Here is a 16,130-nt window from a genome sequence, read left to right as displayed (position 1 = left end):
ACCGGTCTTTGTCTCTCTTTCAATTTCATGGTGACTGGCATGGCATTTTTAGCTCGCCCTGGTATGCCTGTCGCCCATACTCCTGGGTATACCTGGTTGCTAATTTCCTCACTCATCTTTCCTTCTATTGGAAGATCTGCTAAAAGTAAACTCATTATTTGTACATATTGTTGATCATTTACTTCCAGAGTAACTTCCCCATTCTTAAATTTAATAATGGCTTCCAATTGTTCCAGGAGATCTCTCCCCAAAAGAGATTTAGGGGAGTCAGGCAAATATAGAAATTTGTGGACCCCCATCTGTTTTCCCAATTTATATTTTAATGGTTTACAAAAATATGCTTTTTCATTTTGGCCAGTAGCTCCTTTTACAATAACATATTCTTCTCCCGAAGGCACCAGAGCTTGATTCAGAACTAAGTTGCTCCCGTATCTACCAGAAATTCTACTTCCCTTTGTTCTCTCCCTAGCTCTATTATAACCAGTGGATCTGCTAGGGTAGATTCCCCAGGTCTCTTGTCAGTCCTCATCTGCAAATGCCACTACCCTCTCCCTTTGACCATCTTGTTTACGCCTCGGGCAATCAGCCTTCCAATGGACCCAGCAATATTTTTCCAGTGTGCTAATATGCATCCTAAGGGGCTTTTCCTTAGGATTTCTTTTTCCTGGGTATTTCCCATTTTTGTTTCCTCTTTTTAGTTCACCTCACTACTCTGCGTTTGGAACCCTCCCCCAGTTGTATCCCAAAGTTCAACAACTTGCTCCAATTGCAACAACTGCCAGTAACAGTATCACTCACAAAACAGTAATTCCACAACAATAGTATTCATAATTCATACTATACATGGTGTTGATATGTTACTGCTAAGACAGTCCAAACTTTGTTTTGGGGGTTTTTCTTTTTTTTCTTTTTTTTCTTTTTGAAACAGAGATCTCTTTTCTTTAACAACCCATGTTGCACACTCACACAGCGATCTCTTAACGCTTTTCGCTTCGTTCGTCTCCGGCCGCGCCCCTCGCGGAGCTACGGAACCGCGGATCAGAACTCCACACTCGCTCCGTGCTTAATTGCACGTCTCAGCCACACTTCATTCACACACACGCACACCGAGAGCTCTCGTTCACTCCGGGCCATCTTAGAGTAGGAGTGCCCCCGCAGGAGGCTTTGCCAGCAGCAACCCTACCGCAAATCCCCCTTATACAGTCATCGGAAGTATACACGTCCTGTCCCTTACTCCTGTCACACTCTAACTACGGTGTAGAGCAGTGGTGCTCCGGCAGGAAGCATTGCAAACAAGCAACCCTACCGCAACCCCCCCCTTATACAGTCATTGGAAGTATGCACGTCCTCCGTCACACCCCGTTTGTCCCTCTATCCGCATACGACGGCCCCTACCTGGGTACCCTACCTGGGACTACGCTGTGCGCCAGACGTCTCGGCGCGTCTTACCAGCAGCCCATGCTGCAGCTACTTATTCAGTAAACATACCTTTGTCCGCAATGTAGATGGTCCTTGTCTGCTCCCGTAGTGAACGGCTGGGAGCGGAGCCCCTACCGAGAAGATCCCGGGGCGCGCCTAGGGTGTCCATTCCTCAATCGTTCCCACAGCCGAGCAGAGAGGGTCCCATCTGGGGTGCCAAAATGACGTGCAGAATAACGACTTTACAACCAGTAAGGTTATAAAGAAGGTATGTTTATTCAGCGCTGGGTGCACGGGGGATCGCTCCTCCACAAGCGTGCACACCCTAGAGCTGTTGGCAAGCTCATTATATGACACAAAGTAATACATATTCATCCATGTTGTTGCATATACATTAGGTGCCCGAGGATAGGGAGGGGTTATTACAATTAGTTCCCGGAAATCATTATCATAGTTGCCCCCCCCCCCCCCCGAGCTCCTCCTTGTTGCACCTGCGCAGTGTCTTCTGGTGGTTGCGGGCAGGGGTCTCTGGGATGAAGGCTGTATGTCTTCCTCACTGTGCACTTTTCACCTCTCGGCATTCCTTTCTGGGATCTGCACCACGTGCTTGCTTTCTCAGCAAGTTTCTGGGGGAACATCCTCTTACACAACACCCTCCTTCACAATCCAAACCTTATCTATACATTCTAAGCCTTATCTATACATTCCAAGCCTTATCGATGCTAAGCAATGCCATCCTGTTTACTCCTTATGTGTTAGTCCTTTTTTACCAAGGGAGGCCATCTGGTTTTCCTCAGATCCGTACAAACGACTGGAGGACAATATGGATTTGTTGATGCTGAAATTCCCTAATCCTATAGATATTAGACAAGTCCGAAAATTAATAACATCACCAGAGGAATGGGACGGTGAAATCTGGAAAAGCTTAGATTGTGAGGAGGAAGATTTTGAGGATGAGGTCTGTCCCGACCCCCCTCCTCTCTCCGAACAGCAAGAGCCGTATGCCGCTGCTGTTACAGCAAACGCGGTTAGAGGCTGCTTTTACCGGGACCGCTGCCCCCCTCTCTCCTCCGGCAGCTGCTGCTTCTCAGGTTACAGGCACCGTTCCTGCCGCGGGAAGCGTCAATGCTGCCCCCGCCGCAGGCGCCGATAGAATCATAGAATCATAGAATCCTAGGGGTTGGAAGGGACCTCGAAAGATCATCTAGTCCAACCCCCCTGCCAGAGCAGGGTCACCTAGAGTACATCACACAGGAAGGCGTCCAGGCGGGTTTTGAATGTCTCCAGCGAAGGAGACTCCAGAACCTCTCTGGGCAGCCTGTTCCAGTGCTCTGTCACTCTCACAGTAAAAAATTTTTTTCTGATATTCACCTTAAACCTCCTATGCTCCAATTTGTATCCATTACTCCTTGTCCTATCACTGGTCATCACTGAAAAAAGCTTAACTCCATCTTCTTGACACTCACCCTTTACGTATTTGTAAACATTGATGAGGTCCCCCCTCAGTCTCCTTTTCTCCAAACTAAAGAGACCCAGCTCTCTCAGCCTTTCCTCATAAGGGAGATGTCCCATTCCCTTAATCATCTTTGTAGCTCTGCGCTGGACTCTTTCCAGCAGTTCCCTGTCCTTCTTGAACTGAGTGGCCCAGAACTGGACACAATACTCCAGATGCGGCCTCACCAAGGCAGAATAGAGGGGGAGGAGAACCTCCCTTGACCTACTAACCACACCCTTTCTAATGCACCCCAGGATGCCATTGGCCTTCTTAGCCACAAGGGCACACTGCTGGCTCATGGTCATCCTCCTGTCTACTAGGACCCCCAGGTCCCTTTCTCCTACACTGCTCTCCAGCAGGTCAGCCCCCAACCTGTACTGGTACATGGCATTTTTCTTCCCCAAATGCAAAACTCTACACTTGCCCTTGTTGAACTTCATCAGGTTTTTCCCCGCCCAAGTCTCCAGCCTGTCTAGGTCTCTCTGAATGGCAGCACAGCCTTCTGGTGTCAGCCACTCCTCCCAGCTTGGTGTCATCAGCAAACTTGCTGAGGGTACATTCTGTACCCTCATCCAGGTCGTTGATGAAGATGTTGAACAACACCGGTCCCAGTACTGACCCCTGGGGGACTCCACTAGTCACAGGCCTCCAACTAGATTCTGCCCCATTGACTACAACTCTCTGACTTCTACCTTTCAACCAGTTCTTGATCCACCTCACTGCCTGATCATCAAACCCATACTTGATCAACTTATCTACAAGGATGCTGTGGGAGATGGTGTCAAATGCTTTACTGAAATCAAGATAGACCACATCTACCGCTCTACCATCATCTATCCACCTAGTAATTTCCTCATAGAAGGCTATGAGGTTAGTCAAACATGACTTCCCCTTGGTAAAACCATGTTGACTGCTCTTGATGACCCCCATGTCCTTGATATGTCTACTACTTGCTACTCTTGATATGTCTACATCTTGCTACTCCTCTACAGCCGGTTGCCGCTACCGCTGCCTCTGCCCCTGTAATAACGGAATTGTTGGACCCCAAAGAGGGGGAGGAATCAGAACTAAAAATGAGACCTGTAATTAAAACTGAGGTATCGAGGGGCCGCAGAGAGGCCAAAGGAGAACTGCAACTAAGAGTTCTCCTTGGGATCCTCGGCAGATGGCAACATTACAGGATAAATACTCGTAGCCACCGGGAGAAACAGCAACTCAGTATTTATGGAGGGTGTGTCTCTCCGGAGAACCAGTAATGCTAGATAACAATGAAGCTGGTGGAAATTGGGCTCCGGAAGTCCAGCTAAATCTTGGCCCTCCCCCTGATAACTGTCTTCATTCTATTACCAGCCGAGTTGCATGTTGGGCTGGAGGAACAGATCCACAGGATAGGGGAGAATCAACTATTATACCTACTAATTCACTTGATGGTCTGTTAACTGCTATTACAAAAGCAGGCTGTGTACAGACAATGTACGATCACGCTGACAGACACCCCAATCACTACCAAGGTGAACCCTGATACGATAAAGCCTCTTTTCAGGGGTGCTCCGGCAGACCTAAAAAGCTATTTAGGGAAGCGCAAAGACACCATTGGAGCCGATAGGCTTTACAATCAGGGGTTACAAGCCAGCCAGCAGAGACAGCTGATTCCTACACGGGCAGAAATTTTACATGATACAGTGACTCATGCAAGAGATACAGACTGGTCAGATTCTAACAAGCAAGCTAAACCACCAGACAAAGTTTTAAAACACGAAGCGCAAAAATCCTTCGGACACCAGGTGCAAACTTGTGTGATAAGAGACCAAAAGAAATACGAGTCTCCCTGCACAGCACAGCAACAGCATGAGCTTGGGAGAAAGGCACTATCCTTGGAACTCCCCCATACATTGTTACAGAATCAGCCGGCAGCTCGCATAGCAGAAACAGTGGCTGCAATAGAACAGGCAGCAAGGAAAAAACAAAAAGAGAGAAACTGAAAACATCCTAGGGGGGACTGGAGAAACCTAGGTTCCCTTGAAGAGAGAAAAAAAAACACAACTGTAAACACCAGGCAAACTTTAGGCCTTCTCATTCAGTGTTTTATGACCTGTCAGTGGTCTGATAAAGCAGGACCTGACATTTATTTCTGGATTACTAACTGCCTTAAAAACAGGCATACTGAAAAACTGCTATTGCAGGACTTCGCCTCTGGTTTTCTACTCTTCTTACCCCAGACTATATGCAAAGTGATAATACATACGAAATATACAATCAGTTCACAATGGATTTTTCCTTCTTTTAAAATGGGGTAACATGTTCAGCCTTTCCCTGCTGAGGCAGTTTTCTCTTTTCTTTTCTTTTACAGTATCCTACTGGATGGTGGAGGCAACTAGGCCTCAGCAAGAAGTCCTACTTCTGATACCAGATGACAAACAGCAATGCAACGTTCCTGTTACTATTCCAGCACTTGACAATGCTGTCCCTCCAATCATTGTTTGTCTTTATTCTAGCATGGTGTTTCTGAATTTAATAAGCATGTTTTGTTTCTTTAGCAGGAAAATAATTGTTCCTGTAATTGCTAATCTGACATTATGTCCTTCTGTCATTCAAAAAGGTCCTTTTTCTTTCCAGTTTACTCAAGTTTGTCACTCTTTGTGATTGTTTTGTTGCTGTTTTGTGTATGGTTTCCTTTTATTATTACTTCTGAAAAGGAAAACAAGCAAACAAACAAAAACAGACTTTTGTAGTCTATGTATGCTGATCCTTATCAGAAGGTTCATTCTCTGGATCAGAGCCAGTGGTGTCAGAGTATCTATAATGATTCCACTAATACTTGGTATTACAGAAGTTGAAGTGTAGCTTTGTGGAATTATCACCTAGCACCCAAACTTGCGCAACACTGGAATAAAACAATATCTCAGCTCTGTGTGCTTGATTGGCTCCAAGCACACCGGGTGATGAACCCCAGGTTGTTTAGCCTGGAGAAAAGGCTTTATCGCTCTCTACAATTACCTGAAGGGAGGTTGTAGCGAGGAGGTGTTTGGTCTCTTCTGCCAAGTAACAAGTGAGAGGATGAGAGGAAGCAGCCTCAAGTTGCACTAGGGGAGGTTTAGATTGGATATTAGGAAAAAAAGGGTTGTCAAGCATTGGAACACGCTGCCCAGGGAAATGGTTGAGTCACCATTCCTGGATGCATTTAAAAGATGCGTAGACATGGTGCTTAGGGACAGGACTGAGTGGTAGACTTGGTAGTGTTAGGTTAACAGTTGGACTCTATCTTGAGAGTCTTTTCCAACCTGAATGATTCTACGATTCTATGCATGGTAGATGAATCAACTGAATCTTTATCAGAGTACTCTTGGAGCCACCACAATTCTTACTTCTGAAAATCTCTTGTAGAGAACACTAAGATAGGAAAGAAGAGGCTTGTTGTCAAATGGATACTTCAGAACTGGACACACTCCTCAACAATTTACCATTATAAAAGAACAAAATAAAGATCAAATCTGCATGCTTGGAAAATGAATTATAAATTACTTACTTGCAGAGGATATGGTGCATATCTTACTATTTAGGAGAATCCCATAACAGTCAAACTCATAAGTCATGGAGAACACATCTACCATCAAACTTCATTCCCCTCTGCATTCCATCGTCTTAAACAGATATAACATTATTAAAGTTAACACAACCTAAATATATTAATTTGCAAAGATTCTAACCAAAGCCACCAAGTATGTTGTCTGAAAGACCCAAGATGCCTTTGACAAAAGTGGATGCAGATTAACCACATCACATAGACATGATCAGTCACAATGCCATGCTAATATAGCTACACTGATGGTGAAGCAGACCTAGTGGGACTGCTCTATTGATGTGTTATCACAGTGGGTACAAGATTCCAGCTCACTACCCAAACTGTAAGAAATAGGCAGTGGTTGTGGATGCTCTAACTTCTAGATTTTCACCACTGGAAGAGGAAGATGTATAGCACACATGCACAACCTTACTATGTACCACTAACTAAACACCGCTTCAGCAATTATGCTTAAAAGCAGAGTTCAAAATCCTGCCAACCCTGGGAAGATTAAGAGTTAGAAATGAAGAAGCATTAATTATTTGAGTTGCAGCCTACATTAAATTAGCTTAAATGTATTTGGTTAAATGATATTGACTTAGAATGTGCAGCAACTGTGCCTACAGTGAGATCATAACAGATAGGTACACTGAAGGTGTTTTGGTTCAATTTTAATGCTTTCATCTAAACCTGGGTCATTGGAAAAAATGTTCAACACTGCAAGATGAGAAAAAATGGAGCAACATATTGGCTCTAACCACATGATGCCAGGGTAGACATTTATCTTCCTTATTTATGTTGTGTATTAAAATTAAATACTTAGAATGTAATATTTTTATGGTTAAATGATGTCCTGGTTTGAGCCAGGATAAAACTAATTTCCTTTTTGTGATTTTACTTTTCAGTTAAGTCCCTTCTAAGTAGCTCCAGTTGCTGAAATTAACAGTATGTTTTTCAGTCAGTGTCTAGGACTGATAACACTTGATGTTTATAGTTACAGCCAGAGAATGGTATGCAGAACCAAGGCCACTGCTTGGTTCTGAAAAGTATCTTATGCTCCAGAACCAGAAAGGAGACCCTCCTTTGGGGAGGAGTGGACCTGACAGGTGACCAAAATTGACCAAACGCAGCATTCCATCCCATACACATCATACTGGATATAAATCTGAGGGATCAGGAGGGGCTCGCTCTCTTTGTCCATGGCCAGCATTCTGGGAGGATTCTGTCTGTTCATCTGCCTTTGATCCTGATCCCTGCATTCCTGCACCTCTGCATTCCTGCATCCCAGCTCCTGTCTGCTGCTGACTCCAGGAGTTGATTCCAGGACTTTTCCAGGGCCTGCCCTGCAGCCTTGTTGGTGACGTGGGTGTTATTGGGGGGGTAGGGGGAGAGCACGATGGTGCTTTTGTGTATATTTGTATATATTTATATTATTTCATTAATTTTCTTTTTGTCACTACTGTCTCAATTAAGGCTGTGTAGTTTAGTTTCCAACCCATAAGAGTTTGTCTCCCTTATTCCCTCTTTTCCCTATAAGGGGAGGGAGGGGGGTTAACAGAGAGCATCTGTCATTCATTTAATTGCTGGCCCAGCATTAAACCATGACAAATGAGAAAAGTATGCTGTAGAAAAGCATCAGCAGAAAACAAGAGTCCACATATTCCATTAAATTTAATTTGTCAGACAAACGTTATCCATGTACAATCAGTGTGCATTGTAATAATTCTATTAATAGAATATTAACTGGCTGCATAGCACATTTGACATTGCCTATTTTAATAGGGAAAACAAGTATATTTTCAATAAATTTTGTCTGATTTGGATTCCAAAGTGTTCAGATATTGAACACTCCTTCTTTAAAACCAATGGACTGGAAAAAAACTTTCCAGATCCCAGTTTAGCTGAATATTTCCCAGCATTTCATTACGACAAATCACAATATTGACAGTTTAATAGAAAACCTCAGAAAACATGTATCTGAAGCATTCAATAAAAATTGGGCACTAAATGGATTAAAAGTGTTCCCTTTGCCCACTTTTGCATTTTGAACAGTAAATAAAGATATTATTAAAGATATTTTAATAAAAAGTGTTTAGTTTGCAATATTTTAAAGCCATTTATTTTATTTTGTAAAAAGGCATTATTACAACTGATCACAAACAGGAGAAATCCTGGCTATTTTACAGTCATGGGTACAGAACTTAAATATTCAAGCTTATGATGAAAAGCGGCAAGGTGGTTGCAGTGTACAGTGTAAACAAATAGCTTTGTAAAGTGAATAAAGACTTTGAGAATTCTTTACTAAGAAAAAAAACAACAACTCATTCCTTCCTGAAACATGATCACAGGTCAGTGTTTAAAAATTCATTTGCAAACGTAATTTAAACTGTGTTCAGCCTAAAAACAGCTTTATGAGATCCAGTCTGAATGGGGCAGTGTTGAGGTCCCTGTAAAAGTAAACATTTTTTAATTTTTTAGAAGAGAAGGAAAAAAAGTGCCACAACATTTGCAGCACAGTGCAGCATAAACTTTAAATACAAAAATATTTTTTCTCTTGTTGGAATAATAGACTTTGCATCCTGGAAAGAAGTAACAATACTGCTACTGACAGAATATCCAAGTCCATATCTTTCAAGTCATATAAGGCAATTACTGTATTAGCTTACTGCATATGGCTAAAAGAAGGTCCAGAAAATGTCAGTCTTTGTTATGTTTTCCGGCTACTCCATGTATGTTCAGGTGTACTTTTGTGATCTGATGAGTGTTCAAATGGAGATCTGTGTCCTAAAGGAGATCTTGAATCATAAGGAGACCTCTGATCTAATGGTGACCTTGGGCCACTACCAGAAGCTCTGTGGTCCATTTGCCAGTCTGAGTGGTACCTGTAATCTCTTGAAAATTTATGATGGCTGTACTCTGAAGTGGAACGGTGATCTGAATGTATCCTGTGGTCTAAATGGGAACGGTGATCTGAATTAGGCCGACTGTCTTTTAAACTTCCTTCTAGGCTTGACCTGTGATCTCTGCTTCTGTGGTCATCCAACTTTCTATGTTTACTATCACTATAATATCTGAAAAGATGTACTTATATTAGTATTACTGAACACATTATAAGAACTACAATTATGTCAATTCAACAGAACTGTATTAGAGGAATTTCTTTGCAGTTTTGCATTACTCAAAAAAGATACTTTGGTGCTTACTACAAGCATACTGCAAAACCAGGAGGGGATTTCTTAACAGATTTTATAATTGCTGAAGCAATTTACCTGCTGTCTTGTTTATAGTGTTCCCAGTCTCTGTGGTCTTTTCCATTGCTGAAGGCTGAATAGGACCTTTTCCTAGAGTCACTTTTCTTATAAGCATCTCCCTGATGTCTGTCCTTATGATGATCATGGTATTGTGACAAATGTCTATCAGAAGAATAACTGTCCCTGCTACTGTCATCATGGTTTGTATTCTCTTTCAGTCTTTCAATATCTATTTAATAAAGCAGAGGTTATAAGTCTCACACACTATAATTTTTTTTCTTCACCAATTCAAACAGCACTTCTACCTTTCAGATTTAAAGCAATTTAAAAGAGCATTATAATTTGACAGAAACAAGATCTAAATAATCAAAGACAAATGCACTAATGTGAGAGAACTGAGAGAAATCTCAGAAGTAAATAGAAGGCAAGCAAGCTAGAAATGTAGAGCTGAGAAACTAAAATTTTCTACATTACAGATTTAATAAAGAGGATCAGTGTGGTCTAAATGAGCAGTGAGTAGAGACCAGGTGCCTTTAGTGGAACAGTTTTAGACCAAATGGTAGGAAGTTCCTCTCTAAGGAGGGAGAGCCCTAGCATGAACATCAGTTTTAGAGGTACATCTTTTTAATGAAAGGTTTTCAAGTGACATTCCTAAAATACAATATACTAATTTTAAACCCATGATAAACATACTCAAAGTTTTACATAACACGATATAAAAATAAGTATTACAAGAAGGTAAGTGTGGGAGCACAAAAAAACAGCATTATTGTCAACAATAAAATACATCCTATATTGCAAACCATTGCTAACCATGACTTCAGGGAATATATCTCATGAGATGGTGACATAACTATTACAAACAGGTATAGAGCCTCCAAAAAGTTTACAAGTGTTGAGTTGGCCCCTCCTTCCTAAAAATTAAATACAAACTTTTTAAAAGTGTGGGTTTTTAAAAATGATTTAATTAAAAGGAATGGCAAAATAACTTGCGACTAAAATCAGTAAGTACCAAGTTCAGTTCGTGCTCACTTGAATGTCATCAGCAAACTAGCAAAGCTACAGTAAGTCAGCCTATCTCTATGATATCCAGCAGTATGGGAGTTCTAGGAGACAGTTTCAAGCTTATTTCATTTCACATACTGTCATTTAAGATATCTAGCAAAATAATAAAGAATCATAGAATAGTTAGGGTTGGAAGGGACCTTAAAGATCATCTATAGTTCCAATCCCCTTGCATGGGCAGGGACACCTCCCACTAGACCAGGTTGCTCCAAGCCCCATCCAACCTGCCCTTCAACACTTCCAGGGAAGGGGCATCCACAACTTCCCTGAGCAACCTGTTCCAGTGTCTCACCACTTTCACAGTAAAGAATCTCTTCCTAATATCTAATATTTCATCTTAAAACTGTTACCCCTCATCCTTTCACTACATGCCCTTGTAAAAAGTCCCTCTCCAGCTTTCTTGTAGGCCCCCTATATGCTCAAGATTTCTTACCTGGATTTCTAATTACATACGTATTCACATTGCTGCTAACATTCTGGTCACTGTGTTGCTGAAAGAGACAAGTACAAAAATTGTCACTGATAAACCCCAAAGTCATATCTGAATTCTTCAGAAAATATCCTAAGAAAGCAGACTAGTTTACTATGAACAGTAAAATACACTTCAAATTTATTGAATATACTCGATTGATACTTAATAAAACAGTCATAAAACTTAGTATATATATTTGTATATTTAGTCTGAAAGTATTACCTGAGATTCTTGGCGTTTTTTGATTGCATGTTTATACAGCTTGTGCAGCTTTCTGGCATCAAATTCTGTAAACTTAGAGACAAAAATCCACAAGTTTCTGAGGAAAAAGAAATAGAGGTTATAATTCTTCCATATATTAGTTTTTATTGTATCATACAACAGAAAATAGACTTAAATGAAATTATTTCAACAGGACTTCAGTAAACCAAAATAACTGTAAAGTCTGTTACACAGAAAATTACTTATCTGCACAGCAAACATTACTTAGCTGTGTTTCAAATATTTAAGAAATTATTTCCTTTATTAATTTGTAGTTTTGTAATATTTATCACGACTGCAAAATGCCAAGTTCATGAAAAGCAGTATTAATAGCAATTCTGTTAATAAAATTATTTGTGCAATTGTAGAGAAATGTAATTTTCAATTTGCTGTGCAAGTCTTCTGAAAGATTGTTTGAACTATGTCAGAAAACTTGAGTATTTACTACTCAGTAAAGATTCTTAAACTAGAAATCTCTTGCAGCACAAGAAATTTGACCTACACGCCTCATTTCCTACAGATATAAGGGAAAGGATTTTTCCACAGAATTCCAAGGCCTGGTCAAAGCTTTCAAAACCAAATGAGAAATCTGAGAGGATGGAAGTAGCATAGCAAAAACTTTGATCCTAATCTATGGTGTAAAAGAAGAAAGTTAAACAAATCAACTCTCTTAGTGTCAAGATGTCAAAACCCTATCCTTCTATGATTGCAGACACCAGATCTAAAGTCTGGAATTCTTTTTGCAAAGTTTAGAGGTCTTAAAAGACTACAGAATACTACTGTTCTAAATAGGGTTTAGTTCAGAAACATCTCAAGTGTGTAGGCTCAAGAAGCATCTATAAAGTTTTGGCCTAGAGGTTTGCAAAAGTAGACACAAGCAGCCAATGGTGCGTCCAATGACATCTGTATAAGAAATATAGAATTAATACTTTTACTAAATTCTATGTCTTATTAAAGACAGATGAAATACATTTTAAAAATCTATATGGTACTGTAGCATTATTATGAATTAATATTATAGTAGCTCTACTATGAATTTCCACTTAGAAGTATGTTTACCAAGGTGTCTTTAAGACATGGATATTGTTTTTGTATTTCAGTTCACCCTAATATTATCAAGTAAAGCAAATACAAACGGCAGAAATATTCTATGTTAACAACAGTCAGCAAGGAAACTGAACACTTAATGTCATATATGGAAGTGCAGGATAAATTTGCTATCATAAAGGATTAAAGCACACATTATGACAAAACTAACTCAAATTGTATTAAGAACTTAATAACAAAATATAACAAGGTTTATAAACCAAAATTTTTTCTTTTTTTTTTCCCCCAAAGTTATCACCTCACAGATGCATAACACCACGTAAAGCTCTTCGTTAATTTTGAAATACATCCGAGTATGTTATAATAAATGTTTTTTATAAAGTCATAGTTAGCATTTTATTTCATTTGAGAGGATATTTTTAAAAAACTAAAGGATTCTACAACTCAAAATCATTCAAACTTCAGCACACAAATTTATAATGGCCTATTTTTAGCATGAATTAAGTAAAACGACAACCAAACTTTGAAGTTGAAAAAGCCAGATTCTTTAATTATAAGAACTCTTCCAGTAAACATTAACTATACTCTAAATACAGTTATTTTCTGTTTGCTTTTGGTTTTAAAAAGTAAGATGACTCCACCTACTGGACAAAATGCATTGCTATGCAAGTATGAAAGTAAAACCTTTAAAAGCTGAAGCCATTTATTATCATCATCTTTTTTAAGTCCTTATTTAATAAAGCAGAAAAATACAAAAAAGGGAAAATAAGAAACAAGAGAAATTATAAAAAACTGTTCTGTTTAATAGAAGCTATTATAGATTTTCCTTTTTCAAGAAAAATCATGCAGAATAACTTACTTTCTCCACTGTTTAATTTGTTCAGGATTTGTGTACTCCTTTAGACATTCAGTAATATGGTCCCCAATTTTGATTAGGCACTGTCTAGTATGCTCCAGCTGTTCCCTTTCAGAAAGCCCTTTCTCTGGTCTATCCAGTTGTTTCAATGCTGCTTTGACAGGCCTCATTCTTTCTTTGCACTATAAAACATAAAAAGGAAACATTAATTCAAAAGAAAACAAAAAGATTTTTAAAACTGTAAAACATGACCCACCCTTATTGTGCTATTTATACAGGCAAAGACAGCACTGTTTTAAGCTAAATTAAAAACAAGTCTTCTCTCACAGCACTTAGTTTTACTACGATGTTTCATTTGGAAAAATAGTACTTTAAATCCAGTTGAAAATTTAGTCCTATATGAAAGCATTAGGTTCTATGTAGCAAATATTAGATTTAAGAAAGCACTAATTAAATATAAAATATTTTCTCAGGAAAAGAAATTTTAACAACAAGGTTTTACAATCATGGGTTTAACTTTCAGCACAACTATATAGGAGAAGCCGTATTTTACTTTTTAGAACATTGAAAACTATACAAATTCAGTGTCAAGATTAAGTATGTGAATGTTTAATATATTTTAAGTAGATACTTTCAGCAACAATGAAACCTGACATTCAACAAAAGATCAGCATTCCTTCTCTGAGCAGTTTTTAAGCCTGAGTTCTATGCAGATACTAACAGAAACTGAACTTTCTAGAATAAAGCTAGTTATGGTGTGCCTAAATTAGTAACAGTGATGACAACAATGTACCCATAGATATATTTCACATGTGCATATTTGAATTTTCACACTAATTCAAATGTGTTGACAGCAAACGCAGATAAACCAATTAGCAAGTTTTAAATTATAGACACTTGCTTTGAAATAGCATTCAATCACAATGGCAAGGTAGACAGATGAAATGCACATTTTAACCTGTCACAAGGCAGACAAGAAGTCAAATTAGTTAGTCTCAACAACCCACAGCAACAATTTCCATTTGAAAAGTTAATCATGCTAATTAGATTGCATGTGACTATGACATAATTATGAATATATGTTCCAGAATGGAGGGCCTAGCAAAAAAAGTGTTTTATATGCAACCTAGAATTGTTCCCACCAAGGAAGAGAGGCAAGTCTGTATATCCAGAAAAAAAATATGAGGAGTTTTGGAGAATATCACCATAACTGTGTCAACATCTAGGGACAACTCAAAAATCAGTGAAATTGTTCCGTTACCAGTTCATAGAATCATAGAATCATAGAATCCTAGGGGTTGGAAGGGACCTCAAAAGATCATCTAGTCCAACCCCCCTGCCAGAGCAGGGTCATCTAGAGCACATCACACAGGAACGCATCCAGGTGGGTTTTGAATGTCTCCAGAGAAGGAGACTCCACAACCTCTCTGGGCAGCCTGTTCCAGTGCTCTGTCACTCTCACAGTAAAAATTTTTTTTCGAATATTCACCTTGAACCTCCTATGCTCCAATTTGATCCCATTACCCCTTGTCCTATCACTGGTCAACACTGAGAAAAGCCTAACTCCATCTCCCTGACACTCACCCCTTACGTATTTGTAAACATTGATGAGGTCACCCCTCAGTCTCCTTTTCTCCAAACTAAAGAGACCCAGCTCCCTCAGCCTTTCCTCATAAGGGAGATGATCCACTCCCTTAATCATCTTTGTAGCTCTGCGCTGGACTCTTTCAAGCAGTTCCCTGTCCTTCTTGAACTGAGGGGCCCAGAACTGGACACAATACTCCAGATGCGGCCTCACCAATGCAGAATAGAGGGGGAGGAGAACCTCTCTTGACCTACTAACCACACCCTTTCTAATGCACCCCAGGATGCCATTGGCCTTCTTAGCCACAAGGGCACACTGCTGGCTCATGGTCATCCTCCTGTCTACCAGGACCCCCAGGTCCCTTTCTCCTACACTGCTCTCCAGCAGGTCAGCCCCCAACCTGTACTGGTACATGGGGTTTCTCTTCCCCAAATGCAAAACTCTACACTTGCCCTTGTTGAACTTCATCAGATTTCTCCCTGCCCAACTCTCCAGCCTGTCCAAGTCCCTCTGAATGGCAGCACAGCCCTCCAGTGTGTCAGCCACTCCTCCCAGCTTTGTGTCATCAGCAAACTTGCTGAGAGTACATTCTATACCCTCATCCAGGTCGTTGATGAAGATGTTGAACAACACCGGTCCCAGTACCGACCCCTGAGGGACTCCACCAGTTCATGCCATTAAGTAACTAAGTAGCTACATGTCCTGGTTTGAGCACTAACCACAGCTTAAAGCAATCTTTAAAAAGACAGTTTATAAAGTACTTAAGCATAGAGGTCAACAGAGAAGCGTAATTGTACATGGGAATCATGTACACAAGATATCCTATAAATTATGGATAAGTAATTTATAATATTTAAATGAAAAAACACAAAACAAAAAACCCCACATACATAAATTGGTCAGTACGATACTGATGAAAAAACAAGTTTTCCTCTCACAGACAGAACCACAGTAGACCCAGTAAACCTGTCTGGCAGGAACAGACAACTGTTGAGAGACATGAATGATAGAACTTCCACAACAGAAAAGTAGCTGCTCAAAGTAACTCCCCTTTGCATCTTTCCAAGGGCCCAAATCGACCTATAAAACTTTAGATAGATTGAACTTTTCTACATTT

General features: G+C 40.0%; 2 protein-coding genes across 10 annotated transcripts in view; one reads left to right on the top strand and one right to left on the bottom strand.

Moving 5' to 3' along the window:
* The window catches only part of LOC127395168 (uncharacterized), a 1,033,854-nt gene that overhangs the window by 738,580 nt on the left and 279,144 nt on the right, over positions 1–16,130 (top strand). The gene's annotated exons all lie outside the window — the stretch shown is intronic.
* The window catches only part of LOC127395157 (chromodomain-helicase-DNA-binding protein 1), a 170,841-nt gene that overhangs the window by 18,251 nt on the left and 136,460 nt on the right, over positions 1–16,130 (bottom strand). For 3 of the 9 annotated variants that reach the window (XM_051641631.1, XM_051641630.1, XM_051641638.1), the window contains 5 exons: positions 13,432–13,610; positions 11,487–11,583; positions 11,226–11,283; positions 9,746–9,956; positions 8,580–9,547 (listed from right to left, as the gene is read on the bottom strand). In XM_051641631.1, the coding sequence (XP_051497591.1) occupies positions 9,184–9,547; positions 9,746–9,956; positions 11,226–11,283; positions 11,487–11,583; positions 13,432–13,610 (909 nt within the window). In that variant the 3' untranslated portion in view covers positions 8,580–9,183. The other 6 variants (XM_051641636.1, XM_051641629.1, XM_051641634.1 and 3 more) reach the window with 5 other exon arrangements.

Source organism: Apus apus, chromosome W (genome assembly GCF_020740795.1).
Source record: "Apus apus isolate bApuApu2 chromosome W, bApuApu2.pri.cur, whole genome shotgun sequence".
In the NCBI taxonomy this organism is placed as follows: domain Eukaryota; kingdom Metazoa; phylum Chordata; class Aves; order Apodiformes; family Apodidae; genus Apus; species Apus apus.
The sequence above is the reverse complement of the archived record's forward strand: the minus strand, read 5'-3'. Positions and strand labels throughout refer to the sequence as shown.